Raw genomic sequence first — 16,069 nt, 5'->3', positions numbered from 1 at the left:
GGTACACTGAAAACTCCTTTAACCTGCTGGAATGTGACACAAGCTGCATTTCTCTTCAGGATCAGCACAGGGCACATTTCTCTCAAACCTACTTCACAACTATTCTATACCCTTAGCTAAAGATAAACTGCAAAACAACAGTAAATTACTACAATTACACTTCCATTAGGGTTAAAGAAAAAAAGAAAGAAAAATAAAGGTATTTGCCTAGGCAAGAAAGGCTGGTTTTACCTGCTTTGTTCTCGCTCTCCTGCCTATGGCAAAATGAAAGAAGAAGTGAGAGGGAGGCTGATTTTGTCCATTTGCCCTGCTCCAGCTGGTTCTTGTTCTCACAACCGGGACAGCTGGGTCTAATCAAGGGACTAAATGAAATAACCTGGGCACCCTACCCTATAAAGACTTTAAAACAGAAGCCTATAGGAACTTGAGAGTATTCTTTCCTGTTAACAGATATTAAAGTTGGATAGGTCTTTAAATGCAGTAAAAAAACATACTCTGTATTATGATTAGCACTAAGTTTCCTTCCTCATGATGATGTGCACTAAAAACAACAAGAAAAGGAAAAAGTCTACTTTTTTTACACATACTGGGGAAAAAAGAATATTAACTGACCAAGGGGAGGGATAGATGCTCTTTTTACTACAAAACAAATCTATAATTCACTATGACAGGCTTTCTTAAATACATTAAATGGCACTGTATGTACTCTGCTTGTGATCCTGCTTTTTTTCCTCAGGTCTCAATAATCTGAAAATAACTGTTGTGCTGGATTCCTGTTCTTCCAGAAACCTCTCCTGATTTCTCTTCTGCTTACAGGTTAACTACATGTGAACAAATCGCCCATGTGGTTCCCCTTTTCCATTTCTTTACATCATTTTCAAACCACCAAACTAACATAAAGTAGTTTTTGTAGTCTTATCCCCTCCTGTTCGTAATAATTCAGCAGGAACGTTATCGGCACCCGGTGCTTTATTGTTCTTGGGTGTTCTGATGGCCTCTTGGCTCAGCTGGCTGGAAAAATGCTGTTTATCTGCCTTTATCCATTTCCCAGGATCAGTAAAACACTCCCCCCATATTTCTGTGTCTTTGTAACTAAGACTTCCATTTTTGCCCTGTACCTGACTCACGCCCAGTTCATGTCCTTGTCTCACACATCCCAATAAAACACATCCCAATAAAACGCTCTGAAGTTTCCTCCTTACGCTGCCACCAACCACACTGAGCCGGTTTTGTTCCACACTATTTGCTGAACCATTTGCATGGCCAGACTTATGGACATCACAAAACCCCCACCACATCTCAACCTTCAATTGCTTTCTCATGTTCCCCATCAGAAACTGTTCATTTTTTTCTTGGAGTTCTTGCTTTTGTTTTCTCTTGCTCATTTCTGCACTCCCAGCGTTTCCCAACTGGTATCGAATCCTTGCACAACATTCAAGTATCTTTCACATCTGTATTTTGCTTCTCAAAGGCAAGTGTTACACTCAGAACTTCTCTCTTCGTTAAAACAACGTAAGAACTTCTCCATTAAAATAACTCAGTCATTATTTTAATGAAACAGTCAGGTACGCCTGTAGCATCTACCGTTAGCAGATTTGTTCACTGATAGCTTTGAAGTTATCAGATAATTACTGAGAACTTCCACATATTCATTGTGAAGGACACAGACGTTGACTTTAGCACCTTTTTAACCATCTTTTCAACCATCTTTTCTAGGACATGGAGCAGCAGCTGGAACTGTGTATGTGTCACATTTACCTAAAAGCAGCATTATACAGCTTACCCAGAGTTTGTAGTTCACTTTGAAAGACTCTGTGGAAACCCCATGTATGACATTGTTTTCAATTTCCTGACTCTAAATGAATAAAGGAGCGTCCAAGGAAGTTTCTAGACTCATCACTCGGTACGTTTACATGGTAGCAGGTATTTCTGAGCGCTGACACCAGCCACCCCTCTTTTCTAGTGCATGTGCGTTGCTTTGTCACTGTTTTCTGAATTCCACTCCTGTACAATGATGCCAGCAAGTTGCTCACAGAAAAAAACCCAGAAATTCTGCCCTGTACTCTGGGCACTCGGAATCTCCCACAGCAAAGGCTGTGGATTAACTCCCACTGTGAACTGCACACCACAACGTGCTTCACTATGAAATTTTATTGTAACATACACAAACCAGCACGTTTCTTCAGACTTCTTAAGCAGCGACGAAAACAATAATCCTGAGGCAAACAATATTGGAAATTTTGGCCGGGATTACATAGCTTTAGCAAAAATAGCCTAACATTTCTTTAAACCCCCCCCGAGCAGTGCAGCCCTTCCCCGCTCTGCCCCCCAATTCCCCGGGTGTGAATCCCACCGCCCCCGGGTTAATTCGACTTTTCGGTATGCACATACACGCACACACTCAATTTTGTTCCCAACAATTTCTGTAACAAGAGTAAATTGGGTTATTGTTGCATAGAACCGCAAAAATGCCCTCTGCCCACCAAGGAAACCTGTCCCAAAAGTGATGCGGATTAGAGGTGTGCATTGCAACGCTTCAGTTCCCTTGTAAGTTCAGAAATGCAACATAGCTACAAACATTTATGGTTGTTTTTTCATGTCCTTGCGTTGATTCCACTTCAACAAATTATTTGCAATCGTAAAAATCATTAATGGCGTGAACGCCAACATAGCACAAGGGCCTTCTTTTCCAGTCTTATAGAATAGAAAGCAATGGAAAGGAATAGAAAGGAATCTTCCCTCACTGATATCTTTCCAAGCCAAATACAGCTGTCAAATCAAACCAAGAATGATGTATAGCATGGTACAGCACAGCCGACATGGTGTTTAGAGCTCCATGGAAGGCAGGGGGAGGTTGCTGGGCCCCGTGGGAGCGGCAGAGCCGTGTGTCACCTGCGGGAGGGAGCCCCGCGGGGTCACGGGCGACACGGCGGCGATGGGACGGGACGGGACGGGACGGAACGGGGGGGTGGAGGGGCAGGTAAACGTGTCCGGTGGGGGTCTGAGCCCAAAGCGGCCAAACCTCCCCCGGCCCCAGCGAGCGGGACCCCGCTCACACCCGAGCGCCTCACGGCCCCCCCCACCCCGTTCCGCACTTTCGTCACGCCTGTGGCGCCACTGTCGCCCTGCCCGCCCGGCAACCGGCTGTTGTCGCTGAACGCCGCGTTGCCCCGCCGGAGCGCGGAGCCTCCCGAGTCGCTTCCTGCGGGCATTGCCCCCTCGGGCCGCCCAAACCCGCGGCGAATCTGCTGCCCCCGCCGGAAGCCGGTGCGGCCGCTGCTCCGCCAGCGGAAGCGGAAGAGTCGCCATTTTGTTTCGGGTGATGGCGACTGTGGTGCTGTGGAGCTGGGGAGTGTAGTGCGGGCCCGGCCTGCGGGGGGACTCGCTTCTCGGACAGTTGTTGTTACTGTGAGTTCCCTCCTCCTCGCTGCATCCCCCTGGTGATGTACGGAGGGGCCGGAGGTTCTCGCCGGACCGCAGAAGAAGCAGGCCCGCCGCCCCTAATGTTGTTGTCAGGCGGGGGAGCGGCCCCCGGGCCCCCCGGAGGAGGTGGAGGAGGAGGTGGAGGTGGGAATAGCCGTGTGGAGCTGCTGGTGTTCGGCTATGCCTGCAAGCTGTTTCGAGATGATGAGAAGGCTCAGTACCAGGAGCAGGGGCGACACCTTATTCCTTGGATGGGAGACCCCAAGATCATGATCGATAGGTCGGTGTAACACAACCCCAGACTCTGCTGCGAGATCTCCTGTTATAGCCTCTTTCTGTTCCCCCCCTTATGCTGTGGGCAGGTGAGGGCGGGGGATGAGGCTCTGGCAGGTGTGTGCGGATCTTCTTCCCTGGCAGCGCTGGAGGCCGCTCCTCCTGGCACAGCGGTGCGGGTGCTGCTCTGGTGACTGCAGGACCGTCCCCCGGCAGCGGGAACTCGGGGTTCCCCGCTCGGGTGTGCTGGGAGGTTCCCCTCCTTCTGCCCCTCATGTGCGCTGGGCCTTTCTGCTCCACTTGTGTAGGGCAGGGCTGGCAGGGGGGCTGGAGAGCAGGAGTGATCTGGTCATTCTCAGTGCAAACCACAAACATCATCTTCTCTCACTTGGAACCAAGGGAGCCTTATTGCATGGGAATGCCTATTAGGCACTTTATGTGTTCTCTAAGCAAGAAGGGTGCAGTGCAAGGAGTGGAAAGGTGTTTATCCACCTCAGGGAGAATGAGGTTTTCTTATTTTTCCTGTGTAATCTGGCTGGAGGCTGTTGGTGGGATACCCCAAGAGCAATTCTTGGCCTAATTACTTTTTATTGTACCATCAGTCACTGTATTAGACAGAACGGCTTTGATTTTGGATGCTCGCTTTTCAAATTTCACGTCAGGTGGCTTTTTTTGGTTGTTCTGCATTAGGTACAAGTTCATGGCCAGAGAGAGTAACAGAACCTGCTTTGATGTTTCTTCTGGTCTTTAAGGTGTTCTGCAGTGCAGGGTGGGATTTGGAAATAAATGCGTTCAGAATGAATTTTCCGAATGTTTGCCTGGAGAGAGGGAAAAGTCAGGTTCGCTGTGTTGGAGGGGAGCACAGGAAGTGCAATTTGAGAGTTGTGGCTGACCCTGAAAACCTCAGTGGGGAAGAGGGAAGGATTTTGGTTTGAAAAGGATCACATGACATACTGCAGATATTTGTTCCCTCAGTTTCATCATTGCTTTGCTGCTATACATGATTCCTCTTGTTTTGATTTGACAGGTGTGTTTGGCTTGGAAAGATATCAATAAGGGAAGATCTTTTCATTCCCTTCTATAAGACTGGGAAAAAAGAAAAGCCCTTGTGCTATGTTGGGGTTTACGCCATTAATGATTTATACGATTGCAAATAATTTGTTGAATTGGAATCAGCACAAAGACATGAAAAAACAACCATAAATATTTGTAGCTGTGTTGCATTTCTGACATAGAAGAGAGCAGAAGTGTTGCAATGTGCACTTCTAATCCACATCACTTTTGGGGGACAGATTTCCTTGGTGGGCAGAGGCCATTTTTGTGGTCCTGTGCAACAATAACCGAATTTATCATTGTTACAGAAATTGTTGGGAACAAAAGCTGAGTATGCGCATGTATGTGCGTACCAAAAAGTCTAAATAACTTACATTTATAAATTAAGGTAGCTTGCAATTACTAATCTTATAGGCTCCTTTGGAAGCTTAGGTTCCTTCTTATCCCCAGCAGCAGGAAGTCTTCATATTCACCATTTTGAGAAAAGCACATTGCTATGAGAAGACTTGGGTTGAAGTTTGCCTGTGGACAGAGCTTGATTAACCAGACCTACGTGTTTCATTCACTTTTTACTATAAGAGTATTTACTTTCTTTGTTTTTGGTCTAGCAAATTGGCACAAGTCAAGAGTTGTGTGTGGGAAGACACCTCAGCGGAGTCGAGTTTACTGTCACTTTACTTTTCAATCAGTTTCTCTCCCTGATGCGTACACATTATCCCAATGCAGTGCTTTTCCTGCAAAGACAATTATTTCTGCTTAGTAGAAAGGAACTGTACGTCATTGATCTTTGCCGTTTTTACGGTGAACCTCCTTAAATTGCATGTATATGTTACTGTTCCTATGTATGTGTGTCTCTCTATCACATAACCCAGAACTTATTTCCTCAGCCAAATGGCTAGGGGCCGAGCCTAGCCATGATTTTACCTCCAATGGACGCAAGTTTCTATGGTGAAGATATCTCCTGAGAGTTCGGGACTAGCAGAAAGAAGCGAGGAAATTTCGACCGTTTGGTTCTTACGGATAGGTATTTATGTATTCGGGTTTGTGTGAATGTAAGCTATTTGACTTTCCAGAAAAACGTATTTTGCAAGTGACATTGATTGGTTGGTTGAAGCACGTACGGTAAGAGCTGTTAAGGAAATGGATCCCACTTAAACTATTAAAGGATACCTTTGCCTTTAATTCTAATAATTTATTAGTTTCTTTGAGAGGAATTTAGACTATTAAACAAATTTTCGATAGTTGGTGACAAATGATTAGCAAAATTAAACGTAACTTCTAAAAGGAAAAATGCTTTAACATATAAGTACTTTTTTTCTTTCGTTTTTAATGGGTAAGTATTTAAGTAGTCGCATAAACCCAAGCCCTAAGTTTTTTGCATTGACCAGCGGTTTCATCTTGCAGGTATGATGGACGTGGTCACCTGCATGACCTTTCTGAATATGATGCTGAATATTCCACGTGGAACAGAGATTATCAGTTGTCCGAAGAGGAGGCTAGAATAGAAGCCCTCTGTGATGAAGAGAGGTATTTAGCCTTGCATACGGACTTGCTTGAGGAGGAGGCGAGGCAAGGTATTGCTCAAGGAAACTTCCTGAGTTTAGCACATGTTTAAATAAATAATTATGAAATTAAATTTACTCCTAATTTTATACTCTCTTTTTTCTGATGTTATCTTGACAGTACCCAGTGGATTCGAAAAACGGGAGTCTTTGCGTATGGGAGAGGACCTCGGGATAGTTTAAATATAGAGCCACACAGAAATTGCCCAGATTCTGAGGGCAGACTGGGATTTCAGACCCAAAACCCCCAAAATAAACACGTTCTGCTTTTGTAGTGTTATATAAATGCAATATTATGCTCTGGTATGCCTAATTACATTAGAGTGTTTTAATCCGCAGCCTTTATCTCTTCGGGAAGAAATAAATGGTCAGCATATGTACATGCTGTGTTTTTCTATTCAATTTTTAATGACAGCTAAAATGACTAGGTGAAAACTTCTCATTTAAAACCTAAAGTAAGAAATACTACTTTTATTTTCTTTTTTTTAACAAATTAGCTTTTAAATATGTTCTAATGATTGGTAATTGCATTTTTGTTCAAGAGGAGGAATATAAAAGACTGAGTGAAGCTCTGGCAGAGGATGGTACCTATAATGCAGTGGGGTTCCGTTATGGCAGCGATTATTATGACCCTTCAGAACCCACTGAGGAGGAGGAGCATCAACCTGTGAAACAAAGAGGTGAGGAGTAAAAATAGCAAGGGTTCATTGGGAGGAAGAGCACGGCATCTCTGTTGAAGGTTGAAAATGTGTGTTTCATTAAAATGCAGGTGAAAGAAGTCTCAAAGCATTTCAGCAAAGTCTCTATGGAACTGTGTTACTGAGTTTTTGCAAACTTCTCTCTTGATGTGCTTAGATGTTTTCCTGTTGCGGCACAGTCGATACTGCAGTAGACAGCATAGGAAGTTTAATTCTGCTGTCTTGCAAATTCTTGTTCAGAAAAGACTAGTAATTCATCACATGGCTGGCTGTTAACACTGTGTTAACACTGTGTTTTAAGCCTACTTAAAAAGTGGGGATGATAGAGAAGAACACGTTTGCAGTTTGGCTCCCACAGCTTTTCTTACTGCATAGTGATTAAAAAGGTCAATGTCCCCTCTCTGTTGGTCACTAAAAATGGAATCTGATGAACCTTATAGGGTGTCTGTATTGTAACGAGACCTTTGTTATGTCCTTGTAAAAGTCAGCGAGGTTGGTCAAGCATGACTTCCCCTTGGTGAAGCCGTGTTGACTGTCCCTAATGACCCTCTTATCCCTGATACGCCTTGGTGCCATCTCAAGGCATACGTCATGTGCGATGAGGCTGTTCTGTCTGTGTCCAGAGCTCCCGCAGTCAGGTTTCCATGCAGTTTGTGCTCTCTAATTTGCTTGGATGAAACTGGAATACGTTTTTCTTAAAGCTAGTAGAGTAGATAATACTGAAAGTATATAAATACAGTATATAATACTGTATTTAAATGTCTTCAGTGCAAATGCTGGCTATAGATTCATTTGAGCAATTCCTTGATTACACATGCTTTTCATATACTGTAATATTTTTTGTTAACATTTGGGTACTTTGATGTGTTTTGTGCTATAGTATTTTATTCTGTCATTTCCTGTAGAAGCGGCTCAGACAGAAAATGTAGAAGAAAATGAAGAACCTTTTGTGGCCCCTCCGGGACTGAACGTACCTTCTGATGTGGAGCTGGTATGTGTGGACATCTAACTCAACCTACATTTCTGTCAATTTTCAAGGAGTTTATGGTGCTTTACTGATTTTTTTTTTCCTAAGTCTAGTGTGGTGTTTTAAATGATCCTAAAATAGTAGCTTAATTTCAAATGTTCTTTCTTGACTTCTTGAGTTCTGTCAAGTCTCTTGAATCTTTTTTTTCTCACTGAAATTGCTCCAGTGCTTATGCTAAGTGTATTTAATATCACTTGTGATATTATTTTAGATAATGTAGAAAAAAGGCAGTTGTTCTTGGGATGGAGACCTACTGAGATGTCAAGGTTGACATTCCAGTGTGAAGGACCATTAAGCCAAAAGGTTGCTTCTGTTCAGGAGTTTCTTCTGAATTCTTTCTGAGTCCTGATGTGAAGGGGTCAGGAAATGGTCAGATATAGCAGCTGTGGTTAAGACTGGCCTGGGAGAAAAGCAGTGGTTCATTTCTAGCAAACTGAAATAACTTGGAAGTCTTAACATACAGAAGTGCTTTCCTTCCTGCGATGTCACCAGAATTTACCGTATAATGAGCCGTAAACTTAATTGCAGCTTGTCTGTTGTTCCTGAAGGGATCTGAACAGTGCAGTGGCAAAAATATTTATGCTGATAGGAGAGGTTCTTGCAAAAGGAAATGAATGCTCAGCTAGGGAGGATTGGGACTGGTTTGATTTTTCAGCGCTGATGTGCTTCCACTAGTTGAAAGTGATTATGAAGTGGAGTTGCTAGAGAAGGCAGAGCAGAGGGGCAGGGAACTGCTGCTCTTTTGCATTCCCTCTGGGGCTTTAACACACTTCACAAGCTGCTTAGGAAAATACAAATATGTGTTATTTTACTCCCACAGCCACCAACAGCAAAAATGCACGCGATTATAGAGCGAACTGCCAACTTTGTCTGCAAGCAAGGAGCACAGTTTGAGATCATGCTAAAAGCCAAGCAAGCACGCAACTCCCAGTTTGACTTCTTGCGATTTGATCACTACCTCAATCCCTACTACAAATTCATTCAGAAGGCCATGAAAGAGGGACGATACGCTGCTCCTTCTGAAAATAAAGCGGACGAGAAAAAACGTGAGTCGTTGCTTGTCAAATGGATGGTTTCAGGATGTGAATCATGAAAACACCCACTGATTTTTGTTGGTAAAACAACCACATTTTTTTGTATCCTCGTATCCTACAACTGAGATTGATGTGATGATTCAAAATTTTGGTTAAGTTGGGGAAGATTCTTGCAAGACAATATTGTTTTGAGAAACTGTCAGATACAAGAGCTGCTATGAACTTTGAGTTTTTGGAAACACTTGAATGGCTCCAATGGGAAGCTGCTCTGAGCACATAGCTTTTAGTTGTATTGCTGGCGAGCAATATCTTGTGTGTTTGTTTTTGTGAATAAGCAGATATATTAAAACAGTAGGTTCCTAAGAACACGTGCTTGTCCTGTACTGTCTCTCTCTCCTAATACAAATGCATAGCAAACCCAAATAAAATTCACACACTGCTTTTATTTAGACTCGAGAGTCAAATCTGAGGAAGAAGAGGATGATGACGATGATGATGATGGAAATTATCTGCATCCAAGTCTCTTTGCATCTAAAAAATGCAGTAGGCTTGAAGAGCTCATGAAGGTACTTATCTTGCTGAAATTGCTTTCTATCTTGTAGAACAACTGATTCCTGGACACAAAAATTATAATATGCAGGTGTTACCATCTTTTGTTGACAAAGATGATTTTTTTCCTGGTTTCTGTCTTAGTAATTTTAATCTGCTTTGGTAGACTTTCAAGTCACCTTTCCTCTAGTACATGAATTGCTGTTTTTCCATTTGTAAGGAATTATGTTTCTATTTTTGATGCCCTCTGGTATTGAGGGCATCACTCAAGGATTTATCCCACAGAACCTGTATTGAAGCTGAAAAGATTAAGATATTTAATGCCTTCTGTATATAAGCTGAGAGGGAATGTTTTCTTTTTAGATTTTAGCAGATAAAGTGTTGACATGAAGTCATAGTTTCAGCAAATAACATTTCAGCAGAATTAATACTACTCATGAAGTGTAAATTTGATTGGATGTGGGAGCTATTTTTATTTTCTGGGTTTGATCAGTGATGGGATAAAGGGAATGACAGATGCTGAGAAACGGTGCTGTTGCTGTCTGATATTTAGTCAGGTTCTTTGTCTTATTCCAGCCTTGACAATAGATGGGTAAGAGCAATAACCACCTTCTTGAAATATGTATGATGGATTTCTGTTTACATTGAAGTATTTTTGTTTAGTTTTGGTTTTTTTCTACAAATTTTCAGAAAATAAGTGGATTCTGATGTGAGAGCTACAACAGTAACTTCAGTGTTGGTACAATATTACTGATGTGTATTCACTTAGATAGATTTGCTTTCCAAATTGGGTTGATGCTAACATGTCTTAAATATGTACTTCAAATTTTAATCCTTTTTTGTCTATTCTCAAAACGTTTTCAGCCTTTGAAGGTGGTAGACCCCGATCATCCCCTCGCAGCACTGGTGCGCAAAGCGCAATCAGATAATAGCTCATCCACCCCCCAGTCCACAGACGGGGCAGCTGTGCAGACATCCCAGGCTGAATATTCCTCTGATTGTAAGTGCCTGTGATGGGGCAGCTGGTGTGTCTGCAGGGATTGTGTGGGGATGCTGGTGGGGAGAAAATAACACTCGCTTCACACTGATCACTCGTAATTGGTACTTCCTCTTTTTCAATGTCCTGAGTCCTCGAAGGTGCATTTTTCCTGAATATCTGTTGAATCGTCAGCTGTGTAGGAAAACCAGCACGGGGTGGAGGGTGGGCAGGCGGAGGGCAAGTCTGGGTCTGTGCAATGGTGAGCACTGCACCCTTCGTGGTTTCTGATCATTTCGATCAGATTCTACTAACGAAACCTAATGACTGCCTCCACTGCCAAATGTCAAACTGTCCTATAAAGTAATGTGCTATAAGGTCCCTTCTGATTCTGTCTCTTAATTTACATATTTCTTATTCATTCAAAGTGTGTTAATAAGAGCATTTTTTTCTTTCCTTTTTATTTTTAGCACAAGAAATTAGATACCATTTCTTAATGTGTGGTGTGAATCTGGGTTCTCAGTGTGTTTGCACTGCTGCAATAATCAGTGTTTCTTATTGTGTGTTTTCCTGCTAATTAGAAAATTGTTCTTACATTTCTCTTTTCATAGCAACTGTGGCAGCCATGTATTATAGTTACTATATGCTGCCCGATGGAACCTATTGCCTCGCGCCTCCACCTCCAGGAATAGACGTTGCCACGTACTACAGCGCGTTGCCTGCAGGAGTGACGGTATCGAGCGCTCCGGGGGTGGCGACCGTCCCCCCGCCCCCCGGCACGACCCCCCCGCCTCCCCCCGACGCCAGCGACAGCAGCACCAGCCTGACTCCTACCACAACCTCCACAAGGTACCGCACACACATTGGCTTGTTGCTTTGAAGGGGTCTCGTTCCTGCACTTCAATATGAAATATTTAGTAAGGGGTTTGTTATTGGGGATTCCTCAGGAGCGTCTGCCAGCGTTTATACAATATGGCTTTGATCACCTCCACTTTGGTCTTTGATATTGTACATGGTTATTATTACTCAGTTACTATGAAGTTTTTGTGCGATGGAAAATAAAGATATTTTAGCTGCATAATGAATCCAGAAGGCAAAGCTCTATGTGATGTTTTTTGTTAAAACAGGAGTCTGAAAGATGCCGATGTTCCATTTATAAAAATGTTGTACTTTTGATGTTTTCAGCACAATTACTCCGGTGGTTGCCATTATACCTCCACCCCCAGATATCCAGCCTGTCATTGATAAGCTTGCTGAGTACGTTGCTAGGAATGGGATAAAATTTGAAACCAGTGTTCGTGCCAAGAATGATCTCAGGTAAGAGGAAATGTTATTTTAACTTCCATTTTACCAGTTGAAGTTTTCTTTTTTAAATATATTAGCGGGACATGTCTCAAGAAGAGATGCACTAGCATTTTTTTAGTTGGAATTCAGGGTCCAGAGCGTTATTGCCCAAATCCTCAAAACAGCCAGCCTAACAAAACATGTTCTGAATGTATATCCTCTGGAAGGTTAGACATAAGCTACAGTGCTTCCAAACATGAAATAGTGTTCCATCTGCTAGAGAAATTCAGATGGCAGAGCATTGTTGGCATGTACTGTGTTCACGTGCATTTTCAAATATTGAGTTTTCTTTTAACAGATTTGAGTTCCTGCAACCGTGGCACCAGTATAATGCTTATTATGAATTTAAAAAACAGTTCTTCCTTCAAAAAGAGAGCAATGACAACTGTCAGGTATGTATGTGGCTGTATATACTTCTATTAAAAATGCAGTGTGAGAAGAGGACTTGCTTATCTGTTGTGTTACCATGAGATGTTTTAAAATAGAACTCTGATTTATGGAGAAGCTGTTCAGCAAAGGATATGAATGCTTTTTTTTGTTGCTTTGTAATGTTGTGTAGCATTTATGGAAGAATATGTGAGGTGGTCCAATATTTAGTTCTTGCTTTTTAGTATAAGCAGACACTCAGTGCGGTTGTAATATAAAATAGCAACCTGAGAATCCTTTGGTTTTCTATACAAGGGCATATATGCTTTGTGGAGGTTTAGAGCTGTGTAGCATTGGAATTAGTGTTGTCAGAAAGGGTAGATGTAGCTTCTCGTATGCCTCATGGTTCTTTGTAGAACAGTAACACAGTAACTAAACTACTTTCCTGACCTGCTTTTTACTGCGGGAGGTTTTGTTAAAGGAAAGTCCTGTTGTAAGGGGCTGAAGCAATATTGGAGCTTCAAAATCTCCCATCAGCTTCCTACTTACTTTACTTCTTGTAGTCCATGTTATTAGAAGATGATACTGACTTGCATCCTTGTTTTTAACTGTTCTTGTGTGAGCTGATCTCATTAGATTGTTCTCTTACTGAAAAGAAAATTGCAAATAGTATCAGAAATACATGATCTGATGTTAACTTTTCATGGGAAAGAGCTATTTTTTTTTTAGGCCCTATGTCATTTGTCATCTCAAGGCTTAGATTGGGGAGCCTTAAACTGAAGAAGGTAGGCCTGTGGGTAAACTCCTCAAAATCGCTTCGTGGAAAATGAAGGAATTCAATACTAGTTGCTCGTTGAAAAACTTGTGTCTAATATTTTGTTTCAATAGTGAAAATTTTCTTGAAAACAGTATTTGTAAAGATAAGCTGTGGTAAATATGATCTTATTCAGTTGATAAATTGTCCTGTACCACAATGCTGACTGTTATTCTAGAATATCTTATTTGCAGATTTGAATTCACAATACTTACATAATTAATAAGGCCTTGTTAACATTTATTTTGGGGGAAAATTGCACACTAAGCAAAGTGTAATAATAAGGGATTCATTTTAAGCGTTAGAATGAGTTGCAGCTAAGCAGCAAGCAGAAACTGGTTTGAATCCCTTGAGCTCATGTATAGCAATACATATTTTCCTACTGCATGGTTCTGTAGGTAATACCATTCTCTTTCATTTTTTAGAATAATGATTTCAATATTATCTTTATGCTTTAGTAATGTACATACAGGCAACTAATGCAATTGATTGTTCTCCTTTTGGCCATTAAAGTTAATAAGAAATTTGTATTACTGGCTTCAGTAAATACAGGATGGAGTCCTTGATTTCCTTGTGTTTTTCCTCTCTGAGGTTTTTCAGAAATGAGTTTTTTGCTCAGGGAACGGCTGCAGGCGGCAGTGAAAGGGTCTCTTCCATACCTGGTATTTCAATGTCAAGAGTACTTAACAGCAGCCAGTGGAAAGCGACCAAACTCTTTATTGAGAGAGGCTCATTTAAATGTTAAATTACTTAATGTCATCCTCTGACTCACTATGTAAATATTTTTAATGTTTTACAATATCCATCTGAATTATTTTTTTCTACTGTGAGTTGAGAGGCTGTCTTGAATGATTCGGTCCTGTAATGCCAGACCAGTAATTCTTTACTCATTTGAAAATCTCAGCACATCTGTACTGTATCAATTTAATGCCGCAAAAAGCATTGATAGACCCAATGTTCTTCGGCAGAATGTTGGAACAAATCAAACACCTTAACCTCTGTTGATCCCTGTAAAACTTAATTTTGTAAAGAAGGTATCATGCAATTGTACATTAGGAAAAAAATGTCATAAGCTTTAATTCTGTCACTGTGAATTAACTTTAATGGATTTTGTCCTGGACCCTGGAGATCAAGACCTAAAAGAATAAATGCTTTTAGGGTCTAATTTTAAGAACAGAATTTTCAAAACAGCTGCTGGCAAAAGTGTACCAGCTGAAGAATTTCTTTGCTGTAAAATAACAGCACATTCTTAATGTAGGTCTGTAGTTTTTGCAGCCTGTGGGGTTACGTGAAGCAGTTCATTGTTTGTAAGAGGCAGACTTCTGGTCAGGAGTGCTTATTGGTGTCGAATTAGCTGTTACACGCTTAGCTGATAATGTGATGTTTTTAAATGGCTGGGAAAATTGCAGCTCCACAGATACTACATTAATTCTTTCATGAACTACACAGTTAGTAAGTCTATGCATTTCTTTTGAAAAGGGAGTATCCTCATCTGAAGATGTTCCAGCAGAAACTGCCGGGGATACATCCAGTGAGCCTCAGTTTACAGATGAACATGCACCCGAAGATGCATCTGAGCCAAGTGCTAAGGGACTCCCAGGAACTAAAAAAGATGTTCCTCCTAAAGCCGTCAGTGATGGGAAATTGGTGAAAGGTATGTTAGCACGATTGCTGGCTGTGAAAATATTTGTTGGCCTATATGTAAGGAAAAAAAAAAGCAGAGAGGCAGGGGGAGAGTAAGGAAATGGATTTCATGATGCAGAAAATATTGTCACTGGAAGCACCAGAAAAGGACTGAACTAGGTAATTTGATTGCTTTCATATTTCTTACCAGACTATCAAGTACTTATGGTCTGACAGAATAAACTATTTGTGCAAAGTCGAAGGCTTTCAACAGTGACCGCAGTAGAAGCTTATTTTTGTTGTTTTAAACTCGACAGTTAGAAGCTCTGTGCAGGAAAGGAGTTATTCCTCCAGGATAAAATGAGTGGTCTTGTTTGAGACCATACATATAGAGGAGGTAGCCCAGCCTTGTTACTTATTTGCCCAGCCCGTTCATGTTGGACGTTTGTCATGCTGGAAAGACAGCCCCTTGTCGTGTCATGTTACAGTGGATGGGCGCTGCCTTCCAGCCACTGCGCTGCCGTAACCGCTGGTGAGTCTGGGGTTTCTCTCTTGTGCTCCTCGCTGCTGTCTCTTCCCCTCGGGGGCTGCAGGCCCCGGTTCTTGGCTGTGCTTGTCTGTTTGTCTGCCTGTCTGTCCATCCCTGGTGTGCGGTTTCTTCTCTGGGCAGGTTGAGCAGCTTCCTCAGGGAGGGAACAAAATTCCCTGTCTTCAGAGATGCCCTGTGAAGAGAATACAGCAGAAAAGTGTATCGTTGCCTGTTGTTATGTCATTAACAAATGGCAAACTGGAGCCCATGCTTTAATAATAATAAACTGCTCACATTTAGATGATGGAATGTAACCAGTGAGTCACTGCATGACAAACTTGTTCCTGTAAACTTATTTTCATTTCCTGTAATATGGTACAAATCCCACTTTCTTGTAACCTAAATAGAGTAGTTGGCTACAAGACAGACATAACATCCCCACTAGATTTTTCTTCTGCCTATGAGGGAGTAAAATCCCATTGAAGTCTTATATATATGCAAAAGACGTTCTGAGAAAGACAAATACTGCAGCAGACCATATGGAAGTGGGTTGCTTTGCCCGAGATGTCTGAGAAATTCCATTCTTTATTCTTAGAAGATGCATTTTGGCTAAATGGTTTAGAGATTAATTCTATATTTTTTTTCAGACTACGTTCCAAGGAAAATTTTGTGAGGCAAAAAGCCTAGTTTAGGCTCATAGTTAAATATTAGCCGTGTTTAATATTTTCTTTTGAGGATCCATTAATACAGTCGAGCTGGAAAGGATGCACAATTTCCTTTTTATGATGGTGTTCCATG

At 41.8% G+C, this 16,069-nt stretch overlaps 1 protein-coding gene across 3 annotated transcripts in view; it reads left to right on the top strand.

Moving 5' to 3' along the window:
* Nucleotides 1-3,299: 3,299 nt before the first annotated feature.
* SFSWAP (splicing factor SWAP) overlaps nucleotides 3,300-16,069 on the top strand; it is a 29,962-nt gene continuing 17,192 nt past the window's right edge. The window contains exons 1-11 of one of the 3 annotated variants that reach the window (XM_065851280.2): nucleotides 3,300-3,703; nucleotides 6,154-6,323; nucleotides 6,854-6,991; nucleotides 7,915-8,000; nucleotides 8,857-9,082; nucleotides 9,521-9,636; nucleotides 10,484-10,619; nucleotides 11,207-11,444; nucleotides 11,781-11,912; nucleotides 12,238-12,331; nucleotides 14,599-14,773. In XM_065851280.2, coding sequence (XP_065707352.1) covers nucleotides 3,444-3,703; nucleotides 6,154-6,323; nucleotides 6,854-6,991; nucleotides 7,915-8,000; nucleotides 8,857-9,082; nucleotides 9,521-9,636; nucleotides 10,484-10,619; nucleotides 11,207-11,444; nucleotides 11,781-11,912; nucleotides 12,238-12,331; nucleotides 14,599-14,773 — 1,771 coding nt within the window. In that variant the 5' untranslated portion in view covers nucleotides 3,300-3,443. Of the gene's footprint in view, nucleotides 6,324-6,853; nucleotides 6,992-7,914; nucleotides 8,001-8,856; nucleotides 9,083-9,520; nucleotides 9,637-10,483; nucleotides 10,620-11,206; nucleotides 11,445-11,780; nucleotides 11,913-12,237; nucleotides 12,332-14,598; nucleotides 14,774-16,069 lie in introns of all 3 variants that reach the window. The other 2 variants (XM_065851281.2, XM_065851282.2) reach the window with 2 other exon arrangements.

The sequence above is a fragment of the Patagioenas fasciata genome, chromosome 17 (assembly GCF_037038585.1).
Source record: "Patagioenas fasciata isolate bPatFas1 chromosome 17, bPatFas1.hap1, whole genome shotgun sequence".
In the NCBI taxonomy this organism is placed as follows: Eukaryota; Metazoa; Chordata; class Aves; order Columbiformes; family Columbidae; genus Patagioenas; species Patagioenas fasciata.
This window is presented reverse-complemented; position numbering and strand designations above follow the sequence as displayed.